The sequence below is a fragment of the Eptatretus burgeri genome, chromosome 8, assembly GCF_056783735.1.
Source record: "Eptatretus burgeri isolate ZD-2024b chromosome 8, Ebu_testis_v1, whole genome shotgun sequence".
Lineage (NCBI taxonomy): Eukaryota > Metazoa > Chordata > Myxini > Myxiniformes > Myxinidae > Eptatretus > Eptatretus burgeri.
Window position 1 is genome coordinate 93,727,311 of NC_140968.1, and position 20,525 is coordinate 93,747,835.

Genomic DNA, 20,525 nt, shown 5'->3' on the forward strand with positions numbered 1-20,525 from the left:
GGGTGGGAACGGGGCCCCCTTGGTCGCACTATCTCAGCGCGGGGGGGAAACAGGAGGGGGTTGCTGATGCTCGGGGTATAGAGGATCTTTATTATGTGCGACGAGCGTCTCCACCTCGGCCAGGTCGCGCTGCCGGCCTCCCTCGGGCGCGCAGCTCCTTGCACGACGCGAGCACCCCCTCGTCCGGTGTCGCCGCCTTTCCACAGCTCGTCCCCTCCGTTCCGACTCCAACGCACACGACGAGCAGCTCCACCGCCCGCGAAGTCTTGACCCTCTGCTTCCGACTCTCCTCTTCTTGACTCTCCGTTCTCGTTCTGCTGACTCTCCCTCGTTCTCTCTTGCGACTCTCCGACCCCTCGTTCTCGTTCTGCTGACTCTTTCGCTCCGACTTTTACGACTCCTTTGACTGACGAACACCGTCCTTTTTATCCCCCCGTAACTTCGCCTTTGACCCCCTCCCTTTGACCTTTCACCCCGCTCCCCATTGGCCCGAGAAAAAGTGGGCGTGAAGGCTTTTTGATCCACAAATTTGCATATATCGATCGCCCTGGGGGCGGGGCCAGTCGCCCCTCGCTCACCGATTGGACGGCAAAAAGTGGGCGTGTGTCGTTTTGGATCCGTTTTTGAAGCAGAAAATCCGTGATTTTGTACACGCTGTTCGACGCGCGTTCTGCATGAGTCCAACACCGGTACCCACAGCGGGGCAAGAACGGTGGCGATGCTACGGTGGCGAGGTGTGCGTGAAGGTCGTGGCGGTTGTGGTGAAGCGGTGGTTGTGGTCGGTGGTTGATGTTGTGGTTGTGATGATGGCGATTGGTCCAAAATAAAGATAGTAAAAGAAAAACGGCTATCCTAAAGAGTCGCAGCACGTATAAATGACATGTATTCCCACTAGACAACGGGTTTGGGCGTAACTACACATGCACTTACCGAGATACCTCACCTAAGGGACCTGAATGGTGGTTTGCGAATCTGGTAACCACAACACTACCCCCTTCCCTTTTTACAGACTCGTCCCGAGTCGTCAAATTTTCGTGTGCCATCATGTGTAGTTTTCCCCTAGTACATTTTACCTACGGATCCCTGAGTGCGACATTCATGGTATTCGTGTCCCCAAAATAAATAACCTGAGGGCTGCGTAACTACCTAAACAAACTCACTCACACGGACGACTTAAATAAAATTGCCGGCGCTAGACAGACATGCCGGGGGCGCACTCATATTTACAGTACATCTTAACCTTAACTTACAAATTTTACACTAAACCATGGCCCAGGATCATTGAACTCTGCAAAAGAAAGCAGTTAGCAGGGAGCCAGGCTGCCCGCATGCAGTCTCTGGCTCAAACAATGCAGGTGACAGGGAACGTGGCTGGCTGCTCACACGCAGTCCAAGGCCTTCCCTTTTGAACTGAACTCAGTGAACCACAACGGTGCTTGGGCTGCACAAACGCAGTCTCCATGCCAGCTCAAGTGGCACACGCAATGAGCACAACGAATGTATGCATGAACACAAACACGGTGCACGGGCCGCCACTGCAGGCCCGTGTTGTAGCTGCCAACAGGGCAGTTCTCGCAGCTTGCAAACTGTTGCCTTGATCCTGGCGCACATGGAAATGAACAGGGGGGGGGCAAAGCAAAAATTTAACGGGGCTGGTGAACGTGGGCAGTGGGCATGGCATGGCAAAGGTGAGCAGGCAAACACAGCCCGCAGAAGAAGGCCGCTGCAGGCAAACACAGCCCGCAGATGAACTGGCCGGCACAGGCCTTGAAGTACCACAGCTGCAGACGAAGTGGCCGGCACAGGCCTTGCAGAAAAACAGCCAGCCGGCAGACGATCCAGCCGGCACAGGCCTCGCAGCACAGCAGCTGCAGATGAAGCTGGCCAGCCTCTGCCTCGAAGAAAAACACGGCCAGCCGATGAAGTTGGCCAGCCTTTGCCGTTCAGTGGAGGTTGGTGGAGGGAGTGCGGTGGTGCTGGCCACTTGGAAGGCGGGCTCGGACCTACCTACCTGTCTCCCTCCCAACCTATCGCCTTTGCCTGTCACTGTACATACCCACTCCCTTAATTTGTCAAACCCCAATTTAGCCCCAACTTCTTTTTTTGTTGTTTTTTTTTTTTTTTTTTTTTTCTTACTTCCCCACTATAAATCGTCCCCTAACCCCCTTTATCGTCCTTGTTCGGCTAACCTATCCTGTCACCTAGCCTACTCCCAACCCCTACGTTCCCTTCCCGGAGGGGAATAAGGGAGAGCTAACGTCCTGTGTCGAGGCCCAACGAAGCCTCAGAATGGCCTCCCCAGAGTTCGGCGATCTTAACACCAAGTGGGTCCAGCGGCCCACAACGAGAGCGAGGGGATGGATGGTGCGGAGGGGTACACTTCCTAATCTACCCTATCCATTTAACTGTTAAACTACCCCGGGGCTTTCAACAAGCGCCTCTCGCTTAAACTATTGGTTCCAACAACCCAGATTCCCGTCGCCTGTGTTGGTGTCCTCACAATTTCGGGCCTCGCCCCCCAATTTTCTCTCCGTGCCCTCACACGGTCTCCTGGCTGGGACACGTGGCTCCCTTTGGCAGGCACGACCCTCTGCCGAATCTCCCGCTATGGCACCCCCGGGCACTACACTGCCTCCGAGCCTACCAGCTCCCTAACACCGGGGAGTGCCCCCCATGGCACCTCCCCTGAAACGCACACGTGGCAGGCCGGCCTCCCGGGCCCCTTTCCGAGGGTCACCCGTGCCCACTACACTGCCCACGCAGCTAATGGTGCCCCGGGCCCCCGCACCAAGCAGGCGCACCCGTGCCCACTACTCTATCCCGGCCCCCCATGGGCCCATGGCCTACCGCGGCCGACTAGCCTGGTGCCCGGGGTACCCACTCAGCGATACTCACCTTTCGCAGCCACGCTCCCAAGCCCGTCAACAGGGCTCCTGCACCCCTCCAAATGGGTCTCGAGCCTACTTTCCCACCAACAACAAAACGACCTCCATTTTTCAATTTGACTAACCCAGCTAACTCAATCTACACTGACCCCGGGGTCCCTTGGGCGGGAGTCACTCCTCCCCCCAATCACTCATCGCACCATGCATTCCCCATTCGCTCCACTCACACAGACCCGCTGGCCTCTCACTCACCAAGCACATGCTTCCAATTCACTCACCAACAACTCTTCAACACACACACCACTGAACTCTGCCATCCTTCTAACTACATCCCCTAACTAACTCGTGCTCCCACGTCGTCCCTTAAACTACAGCACGTTCCTTTTAACACTACGTAGCTAAACTACGTCAACTCTACACATTCACAAGTCTGTCCATGTCCTCAAAATCAAATAAATCATTTTATTTCCCAACCTAAATCTGGCTACAATCCCTCTAACTAATCCATTCCACGGACTCCATGAGGACTTACCCCTGCCCCATGAAGTCGGTCTAACTAAGCTAACCCTTCCCCCTAACTAGTTTCCATCCTGTGCCCAGGGTAAGGGGGTCTTTCACCCCTTGCCCAGGAATCCTGTACACCCGAAAGTGAGGCTTGTTTTTCCCTTTTTTTTTTTTTTTCATGCCCAGCACCTGCGCGGCAACTCAGAGCTCGCGCACTTTGCACCTGCCCGTGACGTCATGCAGCTGCACGTGTTCCTCGTCCCTCCTTGGACGGGACCATCCGGCAGAGATACCCCTCCTGCCGGATTCCAACCCCACGTGCAGCCATGACGTCACCGTGCGCATAAAAAAAAAACACAAGCCACACGTCTCGAGGGGTTCCCCACGCGAACACATGTGCTTTGCCCGTTGGAGCTTAACACACACGATCGCGTGGAGAACCCGTCCGGTCCAAATCCATTTACCTGCCTAAACTTGTCCGTCCGCGGGATCGGCAAATCCACCGCGTGCGTTTCCGGACCGGGACTTCACTCTCGCAAGCGAGCACGTGGTGGTCTCGTGCGTTGCACAGCACGAACCGCGTGCTCACTGCTGGGTGAACCCGACACGGTCCTCGAAACAACTACAGCCGCTACTCGGCTTTCTTTCTTCTCACGTCGCCGTCGTCGCCATTCGACCCACGCACACCTGCGTGTTACGACGCACACAGTCCACTCCATCAAACTCACACCGGGAGACGCGGCTGCGTGCTCCCGCATGCCAACCGACATCTCCCTCACATACCGCTCTCTCACACACACGGTCTCCCTGGCACCCAGCGACCTTGCACACGGCCGTTCACTCACGCACGATGCCTCACCACTCACACAAACCATACTACTTACACACGCGGGGGCACTCACGCGCGGTGTCTCACTCATACACACGACGACACTCACACACGCGGTCTCTTCCACACACGGTGCCTCACCCACACACGCGGGGGCACTAACCCGCGGTGCCTCACTCACACTCCGTGCCTCATCCACACACGGCGTGCTGGGAAGCACGTACTCCGGCACCATCGCCACCACACCACTCACACGTGGTGCCTCACTCATACTGGCCGTTTCACTCACACACACGGCCTCACTCACACACGGTGCCCCATCCACACCCGGCGTGCTGGGAAGCACGCACTCTGGCACCATCGCCACCACACCACTCACACACGGGGTCGCTTCCACACACGGGGACGCACTCACACCTTGCACCACACACACAGGGACAACCACACTGGGGATTTGTGTCCCCACAAGGGTCTCCGGGGCCTCTCCACCCCCCAAGCTCTCCGTGCACCCGTCCACAGCACTCGTCCCCTCAACCTCGCAAAGCACGACCGAACTCACCTGGTCGTGACTCGCCTCAAGGGGGCATACTCCCTCCCCTCGTTCCTGGAGGAGGCCATCCAGGTGCTCGCACCGGGTCCCAACACGCTCCGCGAGCTCAACCCCATTGTCCTCCACTACCTCCGTGTGTGCGTGCGCGTCACTTACCCCGTCTTCATCGTGTAGTCTTCCCTCTATCGTTCCCATCTCCCGTGTCTCTGCCAACTCTTCACCCTTTACCTCCCTTGTCTCAACTATTATTTCTGTTGTCGTCACCTCGTGTCTCGTCTCACACGTTTTGGTCTCCCCATTTAATTTTTCCCTCTTGGTCACCGTCGCGACCCTCGCCCAACACGTTCCACGAATTATTTTTTCACCCGCCTCCACCGCGGGCCTGTCAGCCGTTGCACCCCACCCAGCTCGTTTGCTCCCACACGTGGAGTCGCCATTCCCAGCTCCCTGGTCACTGCCTTCATGCCCGCCTGCAGGCATCGGCCCATGTTCTGCGTCTCACCCCGTAGCTCTTTCATCTCTTCTTTCATGTTTGCTTCCATTCCGTTTATTTGCTGTGTATTCGCATCCATCGTCGTTTTCACTTCATTTGTATTTGTATCCATCTTTTCGTTCATGCCTTTCATTTCGTTTTTCATTTCATTTGTGTTTGCATCCATTTTTTCGATCATTTTCGCATTCATCTTTTCGTTCATGCCTTTCATTTCGTTTTTCATTTCATTTGTGTTTGCATCCATTTTTTCGATCATTTTCGCATTCATCTTTTCGTTCATTGCCGCCAGCATGGCGCATAGCTGGGCCATGTTGGATGCACTCAGCTGAGCAGTTTCGGCAAGGGTTGGGGAAGGGTTTTGGTGGAGAGGGGGGGGGGGAGGTGTCATACGCCGCGGCCGCACCCACCTCGGGCCCTGGGTTCAGTTGGGCGAGTCCGTGTTCCTGCACAATCAACATTTCCTGCTCGGGGATTCCATCCTGGGCCATGGACTCTACATTATTACACATATACATTTCTTATACCCCCGGCTCCCGCTCGCCTTGAGACGCCATCTTGCTTCTCGTGAAGGGTTAATTTAGCTCGCTCGAAATTTGGAGGGAATCGGGGGTCGCTTCTCACCCCTGGACCGATTCCCGTAAATTTAGCCGGAGACAGGAGAGCCCGTTTTCCTGTTCTCCGATACCAGTGCCGCGAGGAGGGCGATGAATTTGTATCCCACTCCTGACACCAGTGTTGCGGTCTTCGCGCCCGCCGGCGTGCGACGGCCACGTAACTCGAATCGCGGCACGTCGCCCACCGGACGGACAATCCAGTCGTGACCCTCTCGGACTAACGCCGCGAACCAGTCACGGGTGGACCTTTCGGTCTCACCGCGATCGAGCCAATCAGCCCCCGCGTGGGATAGGGTTGCTCGCCAAATTCGAACTACCTAAGTACCCACGCGGAGGGTAGACCGGGCGATCGCACCTCGCCGCAGGTCGACTTCGGACACGGGCCACTGAAGCGACCCGTTCCGTACTATCAGAATAACCGAGCGGTGTTATCGTCGACCTCGACGGTTCGATTAATTATCGGGCGTATTCAGCCCACTACCAACCCTTTACGTGAAGCAAGATGGGGGTTCAATGGGGAAAAAGACGAAGCGAAGCGGGAAACAGTTCAACAATAAAGCACATTTATTCGCGACGAACGGAAAGCACACAAATACAATTCCACCAAATGCACACAAAAAAGAAAACACAATTCCATTTACACAAAAAGCAAACATAAAAGTGAAAACACAGTGCAGAGCTAATTCCGACTACCGAGCACACGGCAACACTTATACAATTCTACTTCACAGACGGCGCCGACAACACATACCCAAAACCAAGGAAAGAAAATACCCTCAAGAATGAGGTAGGCCTGGGGCCGAGACCTGGTCGGGCCTACCCGTCTGGTGATGAGACGCGGAGCGGCGATGGCCCCGCAACCCGCGGGCCTCGTGGACAGTGCCTGGCAGGGGGGTGGGAACGGGGCCCCCTTGGTCGCACTATCTCAGCGCGGGGGGAAACAGGAGGGGGTTGCTGATGCTCGGGGTATAGAGGATCTTTATTATGTGCGACGAGCGTCTCCACCTCGGCCAGGTCGCGCTGCCGGCCTCCCTCGGGCGCGCAGCTCCTTGCACGACGCGAGCCCCCCCTCGTCCGGTGTCGCCGCCTTTCCACAGCTCGTCCCCTCCGTTCCGACTCCAACGCACACGACGAGCAGCTCCACCGCCCGCGAAGTCTTGACCCTCTGCTTCCGACTCTCCTCTTCTTGACTCTCCGTTCTCGTTCTGCTGACTCTCCCTCGTTCTCTCTTGCGACTCTCCGACCCCTCGTTCTCGTTCTGCTGACTCTTTCGCTCCGACTTTTACGACTCCTTTGACTGACGAACACCGTCCTTTTTATCCCCCCGTAACTTCGCCTTTGACCCCCTCCCTTTGACCTTTCACCCCGCTCCCCATTGGCCCGAGAAAAAGTGGGCGTGAAGGCTTTTTGATCCACAAATTTGCATATATCGATCGCCCTGGGGGCGGGGCCAATTCGCCCCTCGCTCACCGATTGGACGGCAAAAAGTGGGCGTGTGTCGTTTTGGATCCGTTTTTGAAGCAGAAAATCCGTGATTTTGTACACGCTGTTCGACGCGCGTTCTGCATGAGTCCAACACCGGTACCCACAGCGGGGCAAGAACGGTGGCGATGCTACGGTGGCGAGGTGTGCGTGAAGGTCGTGGCGGTTGTGGTGAAGCGGTGGTTGTGGTCGGTGGTTGATGTTGTGGTTGTGATGATGGCGATTGGTCCAAAATAAAGATAGTAAAAGAAAAACGGCTATCCTAAAGAGTCGCAGCACGTATAAATGACATGTATTCCCACTAGACAACGGGTTTGGGCCTAACTACACATGCACTTACCGAGATACCTCACCTAAGGGACCTGAATGGTGGTTTGCGAATCTGGTAACCACAACAATATATATATATATATATATATATATATATATATATATATATATATATATATATATATATATATATATATATATATATATATATATATATATATATATATATATATATATATATTTGTTTTGTTTAGTGGGAGAATTAAACACATGCATTACGATGTATTTTAGTTAGGTTATTACATCTAATAAACCATCCCATCTGCATGACCCCTTCGACCCATCTTGCTCCATCACCACCCGCTGGCTGCTCGTACCATGACTTGCTGAGAGGGAGTCTCGCGGTTCCAGTTCTCGGCTCCCACGAAAGTTGTAACTCTTGTACGATGACCTTCGCGGCGCTGACACTGCATTCGTCAAGAGCAAAGCTACGTGGAGGAGTAACTGGGGTTTCCTGGCAGGGGCCGAGGCCCCGCCCGGGAAAGGTGGGCCGGAAGACCCTGTCCAATCAGAGGTGGACAGCGAGGTGCATTTTCGCCCAAGGCCCCTCCCCGTGGAGAGAGGCCAATAAAATCTCCGAGACTCTCTGTAAATAGGGTCCGGTCAAGTTTGCTTTCACGTTGGCTGTAACGGGTCGAGTTTGCTTTCACGTTGGCTGTAACAGGTCGCGTTTGCTTTTACGGTGGCTGTAAGCAGTCAGTTTTGTTTCACGGTGGCTGTACGGGGTTCTGGAGTTTCATGTTGGCTGCTACGAGGAGTTTTAAGCAAGGACAGAGCGACCCTAACCTCACTCTGTGGCCCCGATTGTTCACCACCCGAGCTCCGCCACGAACCACGAGTCCCTACGTGCGACTGGGGACCGGACCATTGACCTTTGTGAGGTGCAGCATCGCGGAGCATGCCCTTCCTCCTAACGGTCAGGTACACCACCGAACTCTGACCCCCAGCTTGTCTCTCTCCGCTTCTGCGAGGCTCCAATAAAGACTCTGGGTTTCTTTTCATTTTGTGTGTGTGTCTGCGTGTCGGCCCGTCTTGTAAGTCAATCTGAATAAATGTTTTTGCTCATTGTAAATATTCCTTCTTGCATATTCGCGTTAAATCTTGCCTTTCTTTGTATTTTTATTGTAAATAAACATGTGTAGAAATATTCCCAGTCCGTTTCTGTCCCTTCTTGAATTGGTCCAACATGGTTCGGATCTGAGTTTAGGCGGGGTTTTATCCCCGATAATCCGTTCATTCCAGCCGACACGGCTTTGGCAGTTTCCACTCGGCTGCATCCGAACCGGAGTTGGTAGTCAGTAGTTGGAACCCTACTGCAGTCGGTACAGTGACCCGGTTCGAGCAAGAACTGCCGAGGGCGTGGTTTCCCCGGTAGTCGAAATCGCGTAGGTAATTAGGTCAATTGGTTAGAGACAAATAGACCCTACGCTACGCAGTTGAGATATCGGTGACCACGGTCGGTTAAAAGACCCGCTGGCTCGCGGAGTTATCCGAGCAACGGCCTACAATTCTGGAGAGTTTGGTGGGAGACGACGCAAGCTTTCCCCACCTAGTGGTCGTTCTCGCCACCGACCCCCAGCCCACAACAGTATGTATGTATTTTGGCATGTCTGTTTGGCTGTCTGTCGTGTTATAACTTGAGAACGGATTAACGGATAGAAATAAATCCAACTCCGGTTGATTCAGGGAACTCCCAGGAAGGTTTGTGATTATTGTTTTTTACTTTTCTTTTTATGGGTACATGGGCACATTGCGAAATTGCAAACACCAACTTGTGACGCTTGTTCTCCCCGCACTCCCAGGAATCCTTTTTCATCTTGCCCTATTGATTAGCCATCACTGCAAAGATTGGTATTTCTGTCAGTGAAACGACGGGTCTTATATTCTCATAATGTATGTATATGTTTGTGTATATATATATATATATATATATATATATATATATATATATATATATATATATATATATATATATGAGGCCTGGCGAGGAGGAGTGATGTAAGCGACATTTTTTAATGATATGATGATGATAGGCTTAGATGATAGGGGAAGGGTTAAAATAGTGCTATATGGCATTAACTCCAAAATGTCCTCCTCGCGGCGCCTCATATATAAACCCATTAATCCAAACACAAATACACATATACACACAAACACACATATATAAACACACAAACATATTATGTACTGGTAAGTACCACCAAACACTATTTTATTTGAAGTTATAACCTGAACTGATAAGCAATTTACTGATATCCCAACTGCCCGGATTATCAGCTGGGCAACATTTTTCATCGATGTTTGGATCTTTTCAGCCCAGAACCTCTCCAAACAGCAGATCCGCAACCCCGGCGGCAGGTCCACCTCAGTAGATTACACAACATCAATGGACCCACAACCTAAAAGTTGTTTGGAGAGGTTCAGTCAGTGAACACAGCAATGCAATATCCTCTTTCAAACTTATTATCTTGCCAAAACGAAGTTTTGCAAGATATGTAAGTCAGCTTGTATGTTTTTTATTTTTTTTTTTTACTTTTATTTTTTTGTTTGTCTGTAATCACGTATAAAAAATTCTGTAGAGCACAGTTATCGGAAATTTTTGTAACTTCGCATATCAGAGGCCTATAGAGGTCCCTTTCAGTGCACAAAATTTTGAAGGTCAAGGTCAAAGGTCAAGGTCACTGTCGCAAATCAGGGGAGTCGACGAAACCCTTATTTTTTGAGTAATTTTGATCGGATCGTCTTCACACTTCATGGGAATATAGTTCATGGTCTGGCGCTCATCTGATTAATTTTTGGTGGCGATTGGCCTTGACCTTCATATGTTTTTTTTTGTTGTTGTTTTTTTTTTTTTTTTGGTCTGTAATCACGTATAAATCACTCTGCAGAACACAGTTGTCATTGGAAATTTTTGTATCTTCGCATATCAGAGGCCTATAGAGGTCCCTTTCAGCGCATAAAATTTTGAAGGTCAAAGGTCAAGGTCACTTTGGCGCAAATCAGGAGAGTCAACGAAACCCTTATTTTTTGAGTAATTTTGATCGGATCGTCTTCAAACTTCATGGGAATATAGTTCATGGTCTGGCGCTCAGCTGATTAATTTTTGGTGGTGATTGGCTTTGACCTTCATATGTTTTTTTTGTTGTTGTTTGTTTTTTTTTGTTTTTTTGGTCTGTAATCACATATAAATCACTCTGCAGAACACAGTTGTCATTGGAAATTTTTGTAACTTCGCATATCAGAGGCCTATAGAGGTCCCTTTCAGCGCATAAAATTTTGAAGGTCAAGGTCAAAGGTCAAGGTCACTTTGGTGCAAATCAGGGGAGTCGACGAAACCCTTATTTTTTGAGTAATTTTGATCGGATCGTCTTCAAACTTCATGGGAATATAGTTCATGGTCTGGCGCTCAGCTGATTAATTTTTGGTGGTGATTGGCCTTGACCTTCATGGTTAGCGCCTCAGGTCAAACATATTTGGCCCCAAGGTCAAATTTTCAAGTTTTAGGAACCATACCGTGTAGTAGCTCACATTGAACACCTCGATGAGTGCTTTCTAGATATGTCAAGCTTGAGACATTATGACGTCATTTGGTGACGTTATGAGGCAAAAGCATATTTTTCATGGTTACTCTGTAGAACGATTCTCATCGGAATCTCTCGTAGGCAGATATTCCTCAAGGAGTCGCTCCTGGTGGATAGCAGCTCTGTTCACCTCAGTGTGACCTTAAAGAAGTCACACGTGGTCACCTTTTGGCAAGATACGGGTCACCCTACGGGTGACATTGGTTTTTTTAATTGATAATTTTATTTAAAGTACTACGATATATTAATAACTTTAATCGTAAACCACTTGACATGATAATATATTAAGCGATAAACACTTTACCTCATAGATATTTCCATTACACAGCTCCTCCATCTAACTGTCGACTCAAACTGTTATTCAAATATTCAAACTGTCATTAATAACCGATTTTAAAATGCTGCACTGCGCATCCCAGCAACCACCAACAAATTATTTTAATGCTTATTTATGATGTATTTTATAAATATTATTTATGAATTTATTTTTATCGACATACCTCCATTACTTAATACCATCTCTTAATATATATCAATAATATATGTTTAATTAATGATATTAATTAAAGAATTTACCCCACTAAAACAATGAATTCAATATTGTATAAAATGCAAGGCGATGGGAACTTGTTGACATGGAAACCAATCAAACTTAAATAAAAGGTGACGATGGATTCGAAAGACATTCTCACAAGACCTGATAAAACAATCAGCCAAATATCCCTTTTTTACAGAATGGAAAATGTTGTTTCTTCTCAGAAACTATACACACAATTCCGATGAAACTTGATGACAAACTTCCTCACCCGTGATGTACTAAAGTTTGTTCATGCCTTTATAAACATGTAGGTCTAAGGGGAGTGGGTGGGGGGGGGTTGCCCCCCAAAATAGGTATTTACTTTCTTCCCGTTACATATTTTGTGGGTCATCCATACCTACCAGTGGTTACTTGGTTATCTTATCCAGCCACTACCAGGTGAGCACCCAAGGGTATTGCCCCTATTTTTTTTGTAATAGCGTGGGGATATCACACCTCGAGTTGGTTATGCATTTACATTTTCCCCGTTGTGGTTCTCATAGTTTTGTTGATATGCCCAAATATTTTTGAAGTCGCAAATAGATCCTTTGTGAATTGTATTGCCTGCTATGTTATATCCATCTAAATTTCTCTCTTCTTGTCATCTTTTCAGCATGGCGAAGAGTGGCCTCGCTCCCGCCAATCAGATACATGGCAAGATGATGGGGTGGCCTATCACATGCTTATGCGGCGGAAAAGCGAGCGGCGCCGGCGTTCACGCCGCTGCAAGCTTATCGTTCTTGTGGTGTTAGCGTTGTGTACACTCGTGCTGGTCATTGTGGTGCCTATTTGCACCTCTAGGGGCTAGTGAAATGGATACTTCGGTTGCCTTCCTCACGAACTTCAATCTCCTTGACTGAGTGATCAACCTTGGCATTATTCTGGAACCACCCCTTCCTCCCAGGTTGTGAAGGTGGACCTGCTTTCCAAGCACAATCCATTTCACAGCTGAAGCCGGTTGATAGGATGACAGTGAGGACAATGGCAGAGGACAATTAATAATGTAATGATTTTTGAATAATACTAATTTGAGGTAACAGCGTAATCAATTTGCCTCTAGCACATGCCACATTTGGCAAATTTGCTGTGATCACACCCTGTGCACTCTTACTTAAATTGCTGTTCTTTGTAAAATCCTAATCCTCTCCTGCAACGTTTACTTGTTTAATTTCATCCCTTTTATCTTTGGTGTACATCACTCTTAACCACACTCGTTTTTTCCTCCTATGATATGTTTTCCGTAGACATTTCTAGGAGCCATTGGGAAGCAGTGAGCAATGAAAAGTGGAAAGAGTGTGCATCAGAAAATGAAAGAGAAAGTTGGGAGGGTAAGGTTATATTGGAAAGGCTGACGGTACTTGCTGTAGGCAGGCTAGCTCACGTGGTTTAGTTCAAGGTGTCATGGCGGTTGGTGCTTATTTCCCTATGTCGCCACTATGGGCTTCCGTCTGCAGCAGCAAAGTGTGCCAAAACTTGCGCACGCGCGCGCACACACACGCATGCACGCACGCACGCACTCACACACACTCACACACACACCCCTGAGGTTCTGACATTTAAACACACACCTAAACATCTGAACTTTCCTTGTCATATCAAAAACAGGAGGGTCGAGCATACCTTAGAGAGTGTGATTGCCATTGCTAGCCATAAACCGAAGTGGCATCCCATGCTCACAAGGACACGAGCGAATGTTGCGCAGCCAATACCTCGGCTTGACTGCATCTATCAGTTTTTGGGTGACTGTGATATTTTGTAGATAACATGTTTGAATATCTCTTATAATCCTTCTCGTGAGTGAAGCAATATTAAGAAACATAATTCTATAGGGCTTATTGCAGATACACCGGCACTACACTGACAAGGCAGGGTATATTATGCTCGAAGACAATGGCAGAGAAAAATGAAACAAGCATACTCCTTTTGCTTTACTAAATGTGCAGACTGAATACACCTATATCAGTTTATGGTTTAGATACGAGACATTTTTGGAAAACTCAGGGGCAGGAAGAGACGGAAATAAAGGCGGAAGGATAATAAGTAACGATAGTTGCAAAAATGAAGAAAAACGAATATAAGAAAAAGACCACCTTATACCCCTCTTTCCGATACATTTTGTTATCTCCATAATTATGCCACACACATATATATATATATATATATATATATATATATATATATATATATATATATATGTATATATAATATATATGCTACATTGATTGCTACATGTCTTGTGTTTTTGTAGTAATAATCATTTTGCACATTGCTATATTTTCCTCAGACAAATCCATCCACGTGCCCTCAGTTGTGTATACCTATTGCTGTTACCTTGGAGATGCAGAGATTTGGACAATGGAACGAGCTGATGAGATAGGTCGAGATTTTTTGATGTTTTTTGCTGTCGCCGTGTGCTGTGCACGCATTTACACATTATGCGCACTCACTGGGTGATCACCATTTTATATTATTTGCTTCATGTATAGATCATACCATGATGGTTCCACAGACACAAAGCACACAGATATAGGGCACTTTATACATTATAATCTCATGTGTTTGCTGCTTGCTTTTCCTTCAATTGGAATTTATGCCAAGGCCACTACACTGCAGTTTTGTTGGTGATGAATACAAATATAGTGTCTTTAAGAAAACACAAAAAAACTTCTGCTCCACGTGAAATAACAGTCAAAGATCTTTTTTGTCTGACATATAATCCCATGCACGGGTGAGGACAGAGGGGATGCAGAATGGTCCACGGCATTTTGGAGACCGAGTAAAGTCATGCCCCTTTGGCAGGAGACAATATAGTGACTTTTTCTTCCCTTGAAATTTATGCCAAGGCCACGACACTGTAGTTTTGTTGGTGGTGAATAAAAATAGTGTCTTGAAAAAAAAAAAAACTTCTGCTCCATTGGAAATATATATATATATATATATATATATATATATATATATATATATATATATATATATATATATATATATATATATATATATATATATATTCAATATAGACCACATTCAAATATATTCATTCCCACATTCAATATAGAATCCCACATTCAATATTGAATTCAAATATAGACATATATATATATATATATATATATATATATATATATATATATATATATATATATATATATATATATATATATATATATATATATATATATATATATGTTGTCGAAGATTGGGGCGATTGGGTTTACACATTTTTTTAAAAAGTAGGTGCTTCCAACCAAAAGTAAAAAAACTAGATCAACTCCTCTAATTTGAGCAAAAAGCAGGAGTAAACCCACTCTTAGGCAACATTTCACCAGCTTTGGAGCCAGCTTCATCAGACACATAGTTGCCGATTTGTATCTGATGAAGCCGGCGGCGAAGCCAGCAAAACCAACAAGTCAGCTACTCAAATTTCTGCCATGCTAGAGCTTCCCCGATCAACTGTAAGTGCTGTTATTGTGAAGCAGAAATGTCTTGTAGCAACAACAGCTCAGCCGCAAAGTGGTAGGCCACAAAAGCTGACCGAACAGGACGGCTGAGTGCTGAAGTGCATCGCGTGGAAAAATCGTTTGTGGTCAGTTGCAACATTCACTACCGAGATCCAAGCTGACTGGAAGCAATGTCAGCACAAGCATTGTTCGTTGAGAGTTTCATGAAATGGGTTTCCATGGCCAAGCAGCTGCACATAAGCGTACGATCACCATGTGCAATGCCAAGGGTCAGCTGGAATGGTGTAAAGCTCACTGCCATTGGACTCTTGAACAGTGGAAACATGTTCTCTGGAGTGATGAATCACGCTTCACCATCTGGCAGTCCGACGAACGAATCTGGGTTTGGTGGATGCCAGGTGAACGCTGCCTGCCAAATGCATCGTGCCAACTGTAAAGTTAGCTGGAGGAGGAATAATGGTCTGGGGCTGTTTTTCATGGTTCAGGCTGGGCTCCTTAGTTCCAGTGAAGGGAAATCTTAATGCCACAGCATTCGATGACATTTTAGTTGATTCTGTGCTTCCAACTTTGTTGCAACAGTTTGGGGAAGGCCCTTTCCTGTTTCAACATGACAATGCCCCCGTGCACAAAGCGAGGTCCATACAGAAATGGTTTGTCGAGATCGGTGTGGAAGAACTTGACTGGCCTGCACAGAGCCTTAACCTCAACCCCATTGAACATCTTTTGGATGATTGGAACGCCGAATGCGAGCCAGACCTAATTGCCCGACATCAGTGCCCGACCTCACAAATGCTCTTGTGGCTGAATGGAAGCAAATCCCGGCAGCAATGTTCCAACATCTCGTGGAAAGCCTTCCCAGGAGAGTGGAGGCTGTTATAGCAGCAAAGGGGGGACCAACTCCGTATTAATGCCCATGATTTTGGAATGAGATGTTGGACGGGCAGCTGTCCACATACTTTTGGCCACGTAGTGTATGTATGTACATGTGTATATGTATGTGTATATGTGTATGTATATATATATATATATATATATATATATATATATATATATATATATATATATATATATATATTTGTTTCCCTCTTTTGATCACTTGGAAGAAGGTTGTTTTTAAGCTTAATTCCTATCATACCCTTCCTGGTTGAAGGTCGAGATCTTATACCCAAAGGACTATAAAATCACCATTTAGGTTTTTCTCTCTTTTTACTGCCAATATCTGAGCTGTATCTCAGAGCCAGGTTGCAATTATTTCTAATGAAATTTTGCATCAATAATGGAATAACAAGTTCGAATTGCGAACATACCCCATGGGAGTTCATTCATACAACTCACAGGTGAGCGATAGCACAGACGACAGATAGTTTTGAAATTTGGTAAGATTTTCATCGCATCAGAAAAAGAAACCAGATCACCTCACAAGACTGAAGCTAGTTTCATATCATCATTTGTGTTGGGCATCGCCCTTCGCATAGAAAAAAAAGAATTTTTTAAAACAATTTTAAGAAAATGGGCCAAAAGGGCCGTTTATTGGCCCAAAGGGCCAAAATCGCACTTTGGGCTCAATTATTGCCTGGGGACTGGCCTCTAGAATATACCTGTCAAGTTTAGTTCGGTTCCGTCCACTAATAACCGAGAAATAACAATTTTAAGAAAATGGGCCGTTCCTCTGCCCAAAGGGCCGCAATCGCACTTTGGGCTCAGTTCGTGCCTGCACATATTTGTCTAGTATATGCCTGTCAATTTTCATCGAATTCTGTTGACAAATAATGGAGAAATAGACGTTCAAATGAACTGTACACAAGAAAATTAGAGAACGCGAGCGGCGCTTCGACCCCGTGGGGTGGAAGACCCCACGGGGTAAAAGTATGTGGGGTTGACATAACTTTTTTGACCTTGAGTTAATTTTTAAGGTTGTGACCCAATTATAGACATTTTAACATTTTTCATCACAACTCGACTAAGGTTTGTCCAATTGGAACTAAATTGCCCTCTCGATAGTCCACAGCAAGGTCAAGTTCTGGTATGAAAAAAAAAGTTTTTGTCATCGCTCAATTCTGCCAATGCATAATGTCAAAGACTGCTTGGCCTTCGAAGATGTTTTTTGGATCATAATGGCATACTTTCACTGAAGTTGTGCACCTGATATTTGATTTGTGTCCTTGACCTACTTTTTTCAGATTGTGACCTAATTTACAAAAAAACACATTTTTGATCATAACTTGAATAATATTCCTCTGATTTTCATGATGTGATTGTTATGATTAGATTGTAGATGGGGACATATTTTCTTAATTTGCACTCTATCCCTAAATGTTGAAGGTTAAGGTCATATGGTGGTCTGAAAAAATGTGGCCATCATTGAATTGCGGGCTGTGTTATATCAAGGGTAAGTCGTGGGCGATTGCCTAGGGTAAGCCTCAGCTGGTTGGTTGAGGGAGGCTTATCCTTGGTGATTGCTTTGTGATCGCAGATATCTAGTTCTTTCTTTGTTCTTTCTAAATACCTTCTTTCCTGTTCCATTTGATTGCAAAGCAAAACTTTCTCTATCCATATCTTCTCAAGGAACAAGATGGCATAGAGGTACACGCAATTGTCTCTGAGCTGTTTAGCCTGGGTTTGAATCCCGACCCAGTAACAAACTGTCACCCCGGTGTTTCACAGGCAGGGTGATTCATCAATGTGTGTGCCATCCCTCTAATGGATGTTAAGCTGGGTGTCCTGTCTGCTATCATTAGTTGGTAGACGTTGAAGATCCCATGGTGTCCTTTGTGAAAAGTTGAAGAGCTTTGAACCTTCTCAAACTATGAACAAATTCGAAATTCCTGCCCTGACTGACTACTGGGAAGGCAATGGCAAACCACCCAGTTTCACACTTGCCAAACAGCCAAGGACCTGCCTTCCGGCAGAGCACACGATCAATCAATCAATCTTCTCAAGCTCTTAACTCTTTTTTTTTCGTTCACAATTATTATCTTTTCTAATTCTCAATTCTCTTGATGGTGTATGCATCTTGTGTGGATAGTGTGTCTTCATTTCTGTCTTAAACTTAACTTTTTCCTCTTCTTTCAAATTTCTGCATTCTATCACTACTTATGTATGTCTGGTGTTGGCTTAGTGGTTAGGGTGGCTGGCTTGGGATCCTAGGGTCCTGAGTTTGAGTCGCGTTGGCCACTGAATTAACATCAGGGGGTTGACTCAGCCTGTCATCCTTCCGAGGTCGGCGAAATGAGTACCAGTGTACTGATCCCGGTGTATGCTCCGGTGAGAATAGGAGTAGCATATCTCTGTGTGTCCTAAGAGGCGACCAGGGTTGGCGTCAGGAAGGATATCCGGCCATAAAACATTGCCTCACGAAGGGAACCATGATTGCGTGGAGCCCACAAAAAGCTAACCCCTGCTCAGCAGGGAAAAATGGCGGTAAAAAGGCTGTTGTTTTTTAATCACTACGTATGTGTTTCTTCTACTCACGCTCTATACACCTTGAATTACACTCATCAGTGTGAACTTTTACTCATGCGTTACACTTCATTTCGTCGCAGTTTCTGCAATATGTTTGAAGATCAAATCAATCCTCTCTGATGCTTATTCTGATGTGTTGGAAGAAGGAAAATAAAGCATTAAATAATCATCTTTTTGGGTGCAGAGAAAGACAACTTCATTAGAAAACAAACACATTAAGCTTCATGCACAATGGGTGCAGACTTGGTGCGTCACACTCGATGGAAATAAAATGACTTCAAATGTAAGTTGTCGCTACTCCCAGTACAGTAACCGACAAAAGTATTTTACCATTCCCCTGCCACCCCTTCCCCACTCTCCAAAATTTTCACATTTTGATGCTACTTGACCTTATTTCATGATGCTTTCAAATCAAATTTAATATGTATACTTCATAAACTACTCCAAAGTGATAAAGCTAAAAAATGCAGATAAAATGTGAATAAGTTAAATTAACAGAGAAAATCAGATGATTCAGGTCAGGTCAGGTATGGGAGCATGTGCCAGAACAGCGCGTCGCTGCGTCCATTTTCCGCCGGTACTCCAGGGGCCTCCGTCTGGCCATCCCCCAGGCAGATGCCAGGCCCATCCCCATCTCCTTGAGATGATGGTCAACCTGCTGCAACCATGAGGCACGTGGTCGGCCCACTGGCCTCCTCCACTCATGAGACTCCCTCGCTGAGAGAATCTGGTGAGCAGGATCAGCGTCAGGAAAACGAGCCACATGTCCATACAGCCGCAGCTGACGCTCACGGACTATGCAGGTAACAAATCTCATCCGAGTCTCTCTCAGCAACCGCTCGTTGGACACAAAATCCGACCAGCGATAGCCAAGGATTCTCCGAAGAGACCTGGTACCAAAGGAATTAAGTCTCCGTCTCAGATCCTTGGTCAAAGTCCAAGTCTCGCACCCATAGAGCAAGACTGGAAGTACCAAGGACCTGAAGACTCGGACTTTCGTCCTCCCGCACAGGTACCGGCAGCGCCACACCCCATGATCCAGTGAATCCATGACTCCCCAGGCCCGACCCAGACGTCTATTGACCTCCGGCTCACAACCTGCGGAGACATGAATATCACTGCCAAGGTAAGTGAATCTATCCACGACCTCAACATCCTCACCACAAACAGACACAGACAGGACAGCAGCATCCAAGATGTCACCGAAAGCCTGGATCTTAGTTTTGACCCAAGAAACCCGTAATCCCAACGGCTCTGACTCCTCATTCAGCACCTCGAGGGCCCCCAAGAGGAAGTCTAAAGTCTCCGCAAAGATGACTGCATCATCTGCAAAATCAAGGTCCGAGATCTTGACATTGCCAAACGATGCACTGCAACTTGATCTCTCCGACATCCTCCTTAGAATCTAGTCCATACAAATGCTGAAAAGTGTGGGGGGCCAGTACACACCCCTGACAGACTCCAGTAACAACTGGAAATAAGTCAGAGATGGTACCACCACACTTCACAGCACTCTCAGTACCAGAGTAGAGTTCAGACATCAGATCGATCAGTTTCGGTGGCACCCCACGAAGACCAAGAATCCTCCAGAGGACATCCCGATTCACTGAATCGAACGCTTTACAGAGATCAGCATAGGCTGCAAGCAGCCCCTGCCGAAACTCTCGTCTGCGTTCGGTGAGGACACGAAGTGCAAGGATACGGTCAATCGTTGACCTCTTTGGTGTAAAGCCTGACTGCTCTGGACGCTGGTGCTCAAG

General features: G+C 47.2%; 1 protein-coding gene across 1 annotated transcript in view; it reads left to right on the forward strand.

Annotated features, from left to right (window-relative positions):
• Window positions 1-14,736, forward strand: part of LOC147022300 (uncharacterized) — a 115,097-nt gene extending 100,361 nt beyond the window's left edge. Inside the window, exon 4 of the mRNA XM_085893032.1 lies at window positions 12,459-14,736. Within this exon, the coding sequence (XP_085749158.1) occupies window positions 12,459-12,653 (195 nt within the window). The 3' untranslated portion in view covers window positions 12,654-14,736. The remainder of the gene's footprint in view (window positions 1-12,458) is intronic.
• The last annotated feature ends 5,789 nt before the right edge of the window (window positions 14,737-20,525 follow it).